This window comes from Hydra vulgaris, chromosome 11, assembly GCF_038396675.1.
Source record: "Hydra vulgaris chromosome 11, alternate assembly HydraT2T_AEP".
Lineage (NCBI taxonomy): Eukaryota > Metazoa > Cnidaria > Hydrozoa > Anthoathecata > Hydridae > Hydra > Hydra vulgaris.
Genome location: NC_088930.1, coordinates 43,329,205 through 43,342,949, shown reverse-complemented (window position 1 = coordinate 43,342,949; position 13,745 = coordinate 43,329,205). Strand labels below are relative to the sequence as shown.

The 13,745-nt window shown below is 27.7% G+C and overlaps 1 protein-coding gene across 2 annotated transcripts in view; it reads right to left on the bottom strand.

The window, feature by feature from the left end:
- Positions 1 to 13,745, bottom strand: part of LOC136086677 (vasoactive intestinal polypeptide receptor 1-like) — a 120,806-nt gene that overhangs the window by 99,961 nt on the left and 7,100 nt on the right. The window contains exons 1-3 of one of the 2 annotated variants that reach the window (XM_065808919.1): positions 13,246 to 13,399; positions 11,039 to 11,093; positions 270 to 366 (exon numbers count right to left, since the gene is read on the bottom strand). In XM_065808919.1, the coding sequence (XP_065664991.1) occupies positions 270 to 366; positions 11,039 to 11,074 (133 nt within the window). In that variant the 5' untranslated portion in view covers positions 11,075 to 11,093; positions 13,246 to 13,399. Of the gene's footprint in view, positions 1 to 269; positions 367 to 11,038; positions 11,094 to 13,245; positions 13,400 to 13,745 lie in introns of those variants that run through there. The other variant, XM_065808918.1, reaches the window with a different exon arrangement.

Here is a 13,745-nt window from a genome sequence, read left to right as displayed (position 1 = left end):
TTAATAACTAACAACTTGTTAAATTATATTAAGTTGCATCTTATACAATTGGTTGCCAATGAAACAAATCTTTAGTTACTTACACACCAATATAAAGAAAAGTTATTTAAATACTATATTACAACTTTACTCTTTTTCTGAAAAAAAAATCCTCCTGGTTAACTAATTAAAAAAAAATGTTTGAAAAATAAAAAATATTTTATTCCATTTTACATTGATATCATTTAAAGTTACAATAGTAAAATAGTTATAAAATTTTTAAAACTTACCGTAATTCACTATAGCCGGACTTACGCATTTCTTTATGTAGTATGCAGCAAGCATAAATGTTTGATTTTGGGATAAAGCATTGGTTTTGAAAGCAATCTAGTTTTAAAGAAAGGTAAATTATAAAAATCTTTTCCTTTGAAATAAATTCTGTATTTACAAATTTAGAAATTGTACGTCGGTGTATATACATATATATATATATATATATATATATATATATATATATATATATATATATATATATATATATATATATATATATATATATATATATATATATATATATATATATATATATATATATATATTTATATATATATATATATATATATATATATATATATATATTTATATAAATATATATATATTTATATAGATATATATATATACATATATATATATATATATATAGGCCCGTAGCAAAGGGGGCAGCAGGGGCAATAGCCTCTTTCCCCAAATGATTTTTCAAATAAATAATTTTGAAAAAATTGACTGAAAAAAATTTTATAGTTCTATTTCGGGGCCCCTTAATCCAGCACTGCCCCCCCCCCCTCCATGTAATTTTGCTCCTTTGGGCCTGATATATATATATATATATATATATATATATATATATATATATATATGTATATATATATATATATATATATATATATATATATATATATATATATATATATATATATATATATATATATATATATATATATATATATATATATATATATATATATATATATATATATATATATGAAGACCACAATGGAAAAAACGGCAGAGTCACATTTTTATAATTTTTCAGTTATGGCCCTTGGGTAATAAAGCATTGAAAAATGCTTCTTTTAAGCCAAGTTTCAAATGAAAAAACCGACATAGTCTATGGTAAAATGGAATAAGAAAATATGGTATACAATGGAAAAAACAGCAGTGTCCACCAGTGACAAGGAAAGAAAAGGCAGGGTCCATATAATAACCTTATATGTGACTCTGCCGTTTTGATTTCCATTGTGATCTTCATATATTTAATTTTTTCATAATTATTATTTGCTACACTTAATGGCTTTTTTATTTTAAATTAAAACTTTTTGAGCACGTAAACACCTATGCCTCCGCCTTTTTTATTGCTTCCTCGTGGTTGGCTAATTAGTTTGTAATTTGCCAAACTATAATTAGAATTCAACTCTAGAGGACATTCTATAAAATAGAAATTGCTACAAAGACTCTTGAATCAGACCCAACAAATGAAGTCCTCATTTGGGACCTGAGGCAGTTAAAATTTCAAAAAGATCTCCACCAGCGAAAGGCTGACACATTCTACCGGAGAAAAAGAGACGCTAAGCGAAGGGCCAAGATTACACCTCATCTTGAGGCCTTTACGTTTGACTACCAAAAAAATGTCAACCTACCCAACAAGTCCACCAATGGCTTTTACTACAACAGAAAGCTCACATACCAATCATTTAACATTCACCAACTATCAACTGATGATGTTTTTCTTTACTGCTATGATGAGACTGTCGCTAGGAAAGGTTCAGATGAGGTGGCTTCTTTCCTGTATGACCACATCACAACCAAGGTCAGCGAAGAGGTTACTCACCTTGAACTATTCTGCGATTCCTGCTCAGGACAGAATAAGAACTTTACCCTGATTCGGTTTTTAGATTATATGGTGCACCATAGAAAAAGGTTTATCTCAGTAACAGTGACATTCCCTGAGCGCGGACATTCTTATATGGAGTGTGACAGGGACATGGGTCCAGTAAATACAAAGTCTAGTGCTAGTGTTCCAGAAGACTGGATAAAAATATTTAGTGAAGCACGAAAACATCCTACACCATTTAACGTGACTGATGTTAAACAGGATCTGGTCAAAAACTTCTCCGGCTTTCTAAGGCCATTGTACAAGAAAGGCTGCCCGTTCCCCACGCGCCCCATTCGGGAAATGGTTTTTAACAAGGATGAAGGTCCAGGGACCGTTTGTCACAGAGACTCATGGAACGGTATTTTCTTGAAAACAAACATCATTGTTCCAACGAGAAAAAACAATTTTTCAGTATGCACAGCAGTGCCAGTAGCTTTGTATGAAGACAGACTGGCTATATCAGCTGCAAAGTACAAAGACCTCCAAGTCCTCAAAAAATTTACCACCAATGAGGCATTCTATGATGCTCTGCCGTATGACGATAAAGTTGAAGATGAGGGTCAAGACCTTCCCTTAAAAATTAAAAGAATTGACAGTTTCTCACATAATTTGTAATAAAAAGGTTTCAAACCTTTAATTTAGGTTTTCTCAAAATGTGAAAAATGTGACTCTGCTGTTTTTTCCATTGTGCTCTTCATATGTATATATATATATTTTTTTTTTTTTTTTTTTATTGTAGACATCATGTATGAGGGTATGTAAATTATTATTTTATAAATATCAATAAATGCGAGTTTCTCTCGATACTTAATTTATTTTTTAAAAGAAATTTTTGCTGGATTGTTGCGACCAGCGTCTTCAGCTTAAAAGTTTTTTGTTTGTTTTTGTTTATATATTATTTTAAAAATGGCAGTTTTATTTTATGTCAAAGGGATGGTTTCATCTTTTCCTGACGTAAGTGCGCCAAAAATGGTGTCCAAAATTTTGTAGACACATATTGTCCTTCATCTAAACTGATACCATTTGATTGAGGGTCACATTGATAGTACTGTATTTCAAGTGCCTCACAAACTTTCCTATCAAAATTTTCTAGCATTGACTTTTAGAGTTCCGCAACTGTCCCAGTTAACTTGTTGTGCACAATGTCTTATGTGTGTGGCTAATACTGATCGATCTGTTTTATTTTCTATTGTACTGTTTTTGTGTTTTTGCATGCGATTTTTTATTTGCATTTTGTTTCACCAATACTTTTTGCTACAATGACATTTAATAAGGGAGACTCCTAAGTGGCTGTTCATTTGTAGTTTAGATTTATTTCTTGATTTTAATATTGCCTCTAGGTTCAAGTTTGATTTGAAGACCGTTTTATATCCTACCTTCCTGAACACCTTACGTAATTTGGGAGACAATATTGGTATTCAAGGTAATGAAATCTTTGGATACGTACTGGTGATGTTTTCAATGTTTTTAGTAGTCACTAGTGATTTTTTGTTCTTTTGTTTTATTTTTTTAATGGTTTTTATGAGATTAAACTGCTTGTAGCCATTTTCGACAAATACTTGAATAAGGAATTTCAGTTCATTTTCTATATGCTTCTGACTGCATACATTAATTGCTTAATATACGAAACCCTTGAATATTCCATTTAAAATTTGTGGGTCATGGTTTGATGTTGCCTTAACTTAAATGTTAGTAATTGCATTTTTTCTGTGTATTTTAAATTCGTATTTACCATTTTTGTTATTTATTATGCATATGTTTAGGAAATTTAGTGTTTTTTTGTCATTTTTAAATACGGTTATATATTGTATTTTTGGATGCTGTTGGTTAAGCAATGTCTTAAACTTATTAGCCTGGGCAATGTTAAGGACTCTAGCATGACTGTATTAAGTGGTCTTTATTTAAGATTTAAAAGAAAAGATTTAGCTAAAACTACCATAAACGAAAGACCTATTGGACTTGAATTTTCAAGTTCATGCATTTCATTGTTCCATAAACATTATGGTCGGTATAAACATAGTTCTATCAGAACTTTTATTTTTTTTCATATTTAATTTTGTCGCTTTTTTAAAATTATCGCTCACCTCCAATAAACTTATGAGTACTTCAGTTGCTTCTTTAAGAGGAATTGACGGGTATAAGTTTATAACGTCCCATGATACCTGAATTTTGTCACTGGATATGTCCCACGATTTTGCTTTTTCTACGAATTGTTGCGAATTTTTTAATCAAGTTGGGTTTTCATTTAACATTGGTTATATTAGTTTTACTAAGTAATTTGAGATTCCTTAGTTTTTGTGCCTATTTTATATACTACAATTCGCATTGGGTAAGATTGTTCAGGCTTATGTGCCTTCACTACACCATACATACGAGGTGGTATTGGGCATTGGAATAAGTGTGCTGATATTTATCTTTTGCAAACCGACCATTTTTATTTAACTTTGCTAAATGGACTTTGATTTATTGCGTAACTTTGTGTCGGATCCTCATTGATGATTTTAGTTGGCCCAATAGGATTTGTTCTCGAATCTTTTTTACTGCTTTATCATGAGGGATTGTTACAAAACCCATTTCTTTATCAAATGAGTATATATCAATATTGTTATTGTTTTTAATTGTGTAAGTGCTTTCCGTTGTTCACGAGTCAGGTTGTCATTATTTATTATTTTTGTTTAGACAAAACACTTTTTGGCTGAAGAGGCTGGTCTCAACAATCCAGTGAAAATTTCTTTCAAAGATAAATTTAGTATCGAGAGAAATTCGTATTTATTGATGTTTATATATATATATATATATATATATATATATATATATATATATATATATATATATATATATATATATATATATATATATATATATATATATATATATATATATATGTATATATATATATACCCAGCAAGCATTATTTTAGTGAAGTTGCAATGGACCTATATAGGCATTTTTAGCGGTTCATTGGAGTTTTGCTCATCGTTTACTTAGTGGACCATTAGTGGCACCCTCAATAAATGGCAAGCCGATAACTTTCCGACATGTTAATAATAACAATTATTATAAAATATAAAAAAAAGCATTAATGATAATCAAAGATAAAATATCATGATTTTTTCCATTTTTTTAATTATTTATTGTGCACAGCAAACAACAAAGCTTCTCTAAATTTTTTAATTTTGTAACTTGTATATTCACTGTAGTGTTAAATCCTTTACAAACTTGTTTTAATAAAAAATATTTATACATTTTTGATTTATATGATTATGTCAGAATCATAAAAGATTATCATATGTATATATTAAACTTAATATTTAGATATGTAACCTAAAACAAACACACTTGCACTGAAAGCTTTCTATGTAAAATCATGCTTATGTTTGATTGTCTAAATTTCAAATAAATATTGAAGAAAAAAAGATGTTTTTGTAAGTTTCTAAAAGAGACACTGTTTTTCTCTATTTAAAAATTTTTGTGGGAAGCATCATTGCGCAGAATACCCAGACAGAGTACTCATTTTTTTCGATTAAAATTTCGGGCATACATCCAAATAAATATTTAGAATCGGATGTTAAAAGCGGACTTTAATTTTTTGTATATAAATAATATTGGTTTCTTAAAAATCTGTTTCTAAGGTTTTACCTCCTGTAATTCCTGTAAATTTTTCAAACAAAAATATCCTTTATAACAGCGTTATTGATTGCTATAAAAAATTATTATAAAGATAATCTTGCTTAATTTTAACCAATATTCTGAACCATATTTTCATCCTTTAAATTTTCAACTAAAGGCTGAAAATTTCAAATGTATTGTTTTTGAATAACAATAGAGAAAAAAGTTGCTGAATTATGAACTTTATTTAAGTGTTGAACAAAATACATCAATTCAGATGTGTTGATACAACATTGGTAACTATAAGTTTCTAAGCGCCTCTTAAAATTTTTTTTTTTTTGATGGAGGTAATTCTATAAGTTTTTTCTGAGATAAAAATCAGAGCATTATGACGTCAAGACTGCTTTTTTCAAATGTGTTTAACGTTAACTTTAAAGGTTATGTGTTTAAGGTATGTAGTAAAGGTTATGTGTTTAAGGTACAATTGACTCTCGATATCTCAAATACTTGATATCTTGAACTTTTTTGGCGGTCCCATGGACACACGATCTTATTTGGGCTAAAATCCTATCGATATCTTAAACATTACCTTCTCAAATTTTTTGGTATCTTGAACAACTCTTTTGGTTTGGAGGGCAATTTTCTCTCGTTATCTCGAACTCTTCAACAACTTTTTTTCAAGAAATATTTTGATAACGATATAATTTTTTTAAATTCCAATTTTTGAAAAAATTGCTATGAAATTTTTTAAAGTTTGGTTTTTAAATTCAATTATTTTATGAGTTGGATTTCCGAAAAGTATTCTTTTAAAAGATTAATTTAGTTATTGTTTTTGTCAAACGCATTTTTTTGTTGTTGCGATAACATGCCGCTCGTTAAACAAACTTAAAAACAAATCTATTATAAAAAAATGCAAGGCATTAAATGAACTAGGGAAAGGGATGCCTAACTAAGAGGTTGCCCAAAATTATGGTGTCTCAAAGAACACAATATTAAACTAGGTTAAAAATAAAAACAAATTATCAACTCGCTGCAAAAAAATGACCTAAAATCTAAACAGAAGAAACTTCGTAGGAGTAAATTCAAAAATGTAGACAAGGCCATATTTACGTAGTACATCGCAAAAAAAAGTCAACAAGTACCAATCAATAGCATGCTGACAGAAAAAGCACAAAAATTTGCAGAAGCATTTGAGTTTAAAGCATCTAATTGTTGGTTTCATAATCGGAGAGGAAGGTCAGCTAAATTTTGTCATATTTTGTTCCATTTTAATATTAACAAATACACACGTACCAGCATTGAATTTTTTAAACGTGTAATTAGAATTTTATTATTGTATTCCTATTTTTTGGAAAGGCATTTGTTTTGAAATAATCTTAGGAATGCCTCCGTGATGAACAATATGACAGCTTCATAGAATGAAACTACACTTAAATCATTGTGCTCGAATTACAAACTCGTAAACATTTTCAATGCCAATGAGTTTGGACTTTTTTTACCAGTGCCTGCCAAATAAAATGTAGCATTTATCACGAGACAAATATTTAAAGAGAAATAGTAGTGAAGTCAGACTAACTAGTATGGTAGCAGGGAGTACAACAGAAGAAAAATTACTTATGTTTGTAATTAGAAAATCTAACCCATAATGTTTTAAGCACCTCAAACAACTCCCTTACACATATAAAAATCAGCAAAAACGTTGGATGAACGGAGACCTTTTTACAGAATGAGCAAAAAGCTTGACTCATCTTAATGCGCACTACAGCTATGCACAAAAGTTTAACCGAGATAGAGTTTTTCATAATTATGCGCCAGTTTTTCGAACATTAAAGTTTAACAGATATAGATTTTAAGTTTATTTTTTTTGTGTTTTGCTATTTATGTTTGTATTGATAAAATAAACAAATAAAAAATATTCACACGTTACACTACATCCGTAAAACTAATTAAACGTTATACGATGTATTTTACTGATGACATAAAAGTTTAATTGAGTTAATTAATTATACATTTTTCAAACTCGATAACTAATTATTATACTTAATTATTGCTATAAAATATAAATATAAAGGGTACTCGTGGTTTTTAAATAAAAAAATAATTTTAAAATTACAAAAAATTATTTTAATTGCAAAAAATTATCTAAAGAATAATTTCAATTCGCTTGTTAAAGGGCAGAAAAGCAGTGTCAGAGAGCATCATATGACAAATTATTGGACTGGTCAAATCAAAGGAGCATAACAACGTTGAAATTATTAACTTATGGGTGTTTCTAAATTTTGCGTGCAAAAAACAGTGAAAACCTGGGAGCTAACGTAACGTAACGTTGTTGACATGTCTCGTCCTGGAAGACCACTGAAGTTTAGTGACCGTGACAGAAGTAGCATATTCAGAACCAGTAGAAAATATCCTAGTCTCAGCAACAAAAAGCTAGCTCAAATATTTAACCCATCCTTTTCTAATAGAAATGTAAGCAAAGAGCTTGTTAGAAGAACATTATCAAAAAAAGATATTCGGTCTTACATTGAAATAAGAAAGCATATCCTGTCAATCATGGACCGAAGCAAAAGACGAAAATGGTGAAAAGAACGATTGCATTGGGCAGTTGAAGATTGAGTAAAAGTGATTAGGAGAGTTGAGTTAAATTTTCAGGTTGTGAACCGCAAAGGAAGAACATACGTTAAAAGATTTGCAATTGAGAAATATTGCGAGCGAAAACTACAAGCAAGACGACAAAGTGGTGGAAGCTCAGTAGGCATATGGGGATGTTTTTCCTGAAAAGGCCTTGGTTTTTGCGAGCTGTATAATGACCGTATCAACCAAAATACCTACAAAAACACACTTAAAACACTTTTTCTTTGCTATCGAGCCTAAGGAGGAGACGTAAAAGATTAAATGTTTTTTTTGTGTGCTAAACTTTAACTCGATGAAACTTTTATGCAACTCATTTTATGATTATATAGTTATTTATTTAATTTTTTTTAAACAATTTTTTTTTAATACCTTATCTTATTAATGTTAATTGTATAGCTAACAGATTGTTCTTTTAAATAAAAAAATTAATTAAATTCATTTTTCTGATTTTTTTAGTTGGAAAAACCCTGAAAAGTTTGATTAAAATTACCATCTCGATTAAACTTTTGTGCATAGCTGTATTGCCACAAAATTGTGCGTCTAGGTATTAGGGCTACCAATAATAACAATAATCCTTCAAGCAATCAAGGAATTTTTTTCTTTAACTTTGCGTCAAAGGAGACTGTCTTCGATTGCTTTAAAAAAGCTATCAGCAAAACAAGCCAGCAAAATCGAAAGCTGTTGTGATCATCCTTATAAATCTTTTAAGAGCTTGACCGTTTGTAAGACTTAAGTCCTAATGCCGTCTAAGAAGACCTATTAGCGGAATCTTACATTGGTTTGATTGCGATTTAGTAACCACCGGGTAATATGCTACTGATGCTGAAATTGTTGCTTAGATTTTAGACCCTGATTTTCAAAACGTCGACGATAAAGTTAAATATAGCGTTGACGAAGGTATTAACGTTGAAACCCCGCCACGCCCATCTAGTGTTGAATTAGAAGATGCTTTTGAAACGCTTCAAAATGCTTTGCTATACAGCTCAAAATACGGAAATAAAATATAATCCCTAGCACTAAAACTTAAGGATTTAATGAAGATGGGAAAGATAGATAATTTGAAGCAAATGACAGATTTTTTCCAAAAACTTTTTGTTATTAGTAATTTTTGTCAAAAAAAAAGTTAAGCGTCTTTTTAATGAAAGCTGGGAGATTTTACTATTTTTCAACCCCTTTCTTGATATCTTTAACTCTCAATATCTTGAACTTTTATTCCGATACTCTTAGTATTCGAGACATCGAGATTTGTCTATTTGTTTAAGGTATGTGTTTAAGCAAGGAGATATAATAGAATGGGGGGAGAACGAAGCCGAAAATTGTTTAAATCGTAGTACAGTCTTTGTTGTATAATTATTTCAGCGGCAAGGCAAAATGGCGTTGAAATAGGAAAATTTTGAAATGTAGTTTGTAACCTTTGTAAGCTGTAATCAAAATGGATTACTCTCTTAAACGTTGACTGGCTAAGTTTTTAACAACTGTTCTAACTATCAAGTAGTAATCACAACAAAAATCATGATCTACGTAAAGTAATCGTTTTTTGAATACCTCAATACTAGGTATAAATATCAAAGTTTTAGACAATCTCTACTACTTGGTTGATCTTTTCTTTCCCCGTTTTAATACAGATTTGTTACGTTCTTAAAGAAAGTTTTTTCGGCAAGGAACTTATTATATTTTTTTAGGATTTTATTTTGTGTTGTTGTAATTTTGCTGGATCTAAAAACAAATTGCTAAATTCTAAATAAAGAGATATAAAATATGAAAAATACTTTTTTGTAAATCCGATAAAAATACTACCAGTTCTTATTTTTCTTGAATTATCTAGATATATATTAATTCAATTCTAATCCAAAAATTTATTATTCGTCGTTTAAAAAGCACAACAAAAAAATAACAATAAACTAACTCTAAATATTGTTTATGAATTTTTTAAACTTCCATCTTATGTTTGCTATGCTTCAATTTCTTATGACGTTTTGAAATAATATCATTGGATAATTTTTGCTAAAATTGGAATGTGATTGATTAACTTTAAATTATGATAATTACGCGGTGTTTAATAGAAAATAATATTACTACTAATACTATTTTTTGAGAAACGACGTATTTTAACTTCGCTCTTCCTCCGGTCTGTTATAACTCCTTGGTTTAAGGTTAATTCTAAGGCATATTGGTGCCAAATAATGAAGATTAAATCAAAATTCGTTAGAAAAATAGAAATATTGTATGATTTTGGAACTTACTGTCCCACTTGCAGTGCAAAATATCCCTAAGCCATAACTAAGCAGCTCATAAATTTGACGGTTATTCGGAATTTTTTTATTTAGAAATGTATTGCAAAGTGCAAAAATTCTAACTAAACTCATTTTATATATTAAGCAATCAACTTTTTTTTTCCTGGTAGATGAATAATATAACAACAAGAGAACATAACAAAATTAATAATTAAAGAAAGAAGAAATCATTTAGCTTTGTTTTAGATCAGTTGGTGCAAGACGAATTTTACAAAACGTTACAAAACGTATTAACACGTTTTGCAATTGTTTAATAGTTCAACAAATAACACGTAATCCTAAATTTCTCATTCATTTATGTTTTTAATATTTTTTTTTTAACTTGTTGATTAAATGGTTTGAAAAAAAACCAAAAAACAAATTAAACAGAAAAGTTTAACTGATTCTTAAACTGAAAACGTTTACAAGCAATTACTAATAAAACTTAATGATTTTTAAATAACTCTGTTGGACTTTTTAAAACAAAACAAGAAAAACTTATTTTATAAGGTTTAACTACATGCGCACTTTTTACCTCCCATGACCTTTTATTATAAAAATGTTCATGTTTTTTAAATAATAAAAAGAGTGAAATAAAAAATATACTTACCAAAGCGATAATATAAATTTGCGAAATTATAAACATCTCAATAAAAGTATATATTCTAAAAAAAAAAAAAAATCTTTATTTCATATATTGTAAAACTTTTTCAGCTAAAAGTTAATTAATGTATACAAATCTTTATAAAGTTAATTAATGTATACAAGTCATTTTTGCTCAATTTTTGAGCAAATAAAAATTGAAGAAAAAGGATCCATTTTAACTTCAATAAAAACTTACATTATTTCTAAATAAATATCTTGTATATTGCATTAAATTTTAAGATTTTTTAAAATTCATATCGCACACTTTTATTGGAAACTTTGTATAAATTATTAAGTTATTTTAATAAATTGCTAAAATTAGCAATTAGATAATATTATTCAAAAAAATACAGATTTACGATATTTAAAAATACTGTGTGTGTTTACAGGGCCAACGATGCCGAGAGTGCTGGGGGAAATGTGCCCCCCTCCCTTCACTTTTTTACTAAAGGACCTTTTTTTTTAGGAAATTCAGGATGTAGAGGACTGTTTTTAGAAATTGACCATTGTGCTCCCCCTCCCCCCACACTTCAAAACCTGTGTCGTCGGCTATAGTATATATATGTGTGTATATATATATATATATATATATATATATATATATATATATATATATATATATATATATATATATATATATATATATATATATATATATATATATATATATATATATATATATATACATATACATAGGCCCCCCTTATATCAAAATTGTGGTTACGGCTCTGTATATGTGTATGTATGTATATTAGGCAAAGTGTTTTGGTTTAGGCTGACAATCTTTTAAATAAAAGAAATTAAAAACACTCGTGTCACATATTTAGATCTACGAAAACTTAAATTTATTTATCTACAAAAAATCTGATTATTTATTTATTTTTTAAGACCAATTTATTTCATTTTTATTTTTAAATAATTTTTTTTCTAACTGATCTAAAAGATTTTTATATTCAATTAATATGAAATAATATAATTTTCTACTAGTTATTGATGATTTTCATTTCAACCGAATAATTTTGAACATTTTTTCAAATATTATGCTCCCAAGGCTCAGCAAAGTGCACATGCATTGACTGATACATCCATAAATTCAGCAGAGTACACATATATCGTCTTAGAGTTTTAATTTGAACTGACAGTTTTTTATTTGAAAGAAAACCAAATTTAAATCTTATTCTTTTAAAGTTAAAATGTTTACAAATTACTTACCGGAATTGACGTGGTTGTTAAAGTCAAAAATCAGTCATCAAAAGTTTAAAAGATTGAAAGTTTTAGCAATCGAATATTGACTATTTATTAAAAAAAATACCGACCATTTAGTTAATTATACAAACCATTGAAATACATGCTGATATATATATATATATATATATATATATATATATATATATATATATATATATATATATATATTCTTTTTTAACAAACTTAACATTTTTTTACTCAGATATTAAATTCGGACACTTATTTTTGCAAAGCTTTGGAAAAAACCTATTGATTAATTGCTTTTAAGAATATTTATAAGAAGATAATATTTGTGATTAAATCATGTCGTAACGAAATCATCAGTAAATGTAATTATGTATGTTTTTAACTTTGCTTGTTCTTTTTTTCATTCAATATACATACGTTTAGTATAAACACTTATTTTTTTTCAAAATAAAAATAATATAATACGATAAATAAAAGATAATATTTAAAAAATATATTCACTATTAATTTATGTTTGTTAAATTTTCATTACAATTACATACATTACAATTTTATAATAACGTTTAAAAAAGGGAAAATTGAAAAAAAAAATGCAACTTGACTAATATCGCTTAAAAATTTACAAATAATAGTTTTAATGAGGAATAAAAAACGTTTTTAAACTAATTTTGTTTTCCATTTTAATTTGTAAAACAACTTTAAAATTAAAGTTAATTTTTTATTATAACTATTTTTTAAAAATCCTTACTTTTTATACAAACAAAATTGTATATATCATATGACTTCGTTTTATTTATAGCAAACCTGCTTGAAAATCCTCAGACTAACAGATATTTCCAGTCTAATATTCTATTAACCTAATTCCCTATATGTGAAAGTGAACTTTTAAAGTAGTAAAAAAGCACTAAAAATTAATGGAGTACAATAATTACATTAGAAATAACAGTACTCACGTACTTTTTTATCTTTCTTATTAAACCAAATCACAAAAGTTAAACAGAATTTAAAACTCAAAAAAATTAAAACTATTTAAATGCACTTTATATAATTTTCAAAAAATCTATAAATTTAGTTGCTAAAGTTGTCGCTATGTAAATATAATGCCTCAATTAATCTGATTTAAAATTCAGCACAAACAAGTAGCAAATTAAATTTACTCAAAAGTAAAATCATAAGGGATTAATAAATCACGTTAGTATATAAATATCTTATCTATGAACTCCATGTTAACACTTCTTTTCAACCATTGTGTCACAAAGAATTTGTTCATTTGTTTATAAGTAATTTAACAACAATTATGTCTGTGTGCTCAATATTAAATGTAGTTTTCAACAAACCAATCGTTTTCGAGTAAAATATGAGTACTTACAATGACGTAGCCATGCTGATATTTTTCTGAAGTTTTAGAACCACTAATCAAATCAGAAATAAACAATATTAGGGACGCGATAAAAAAA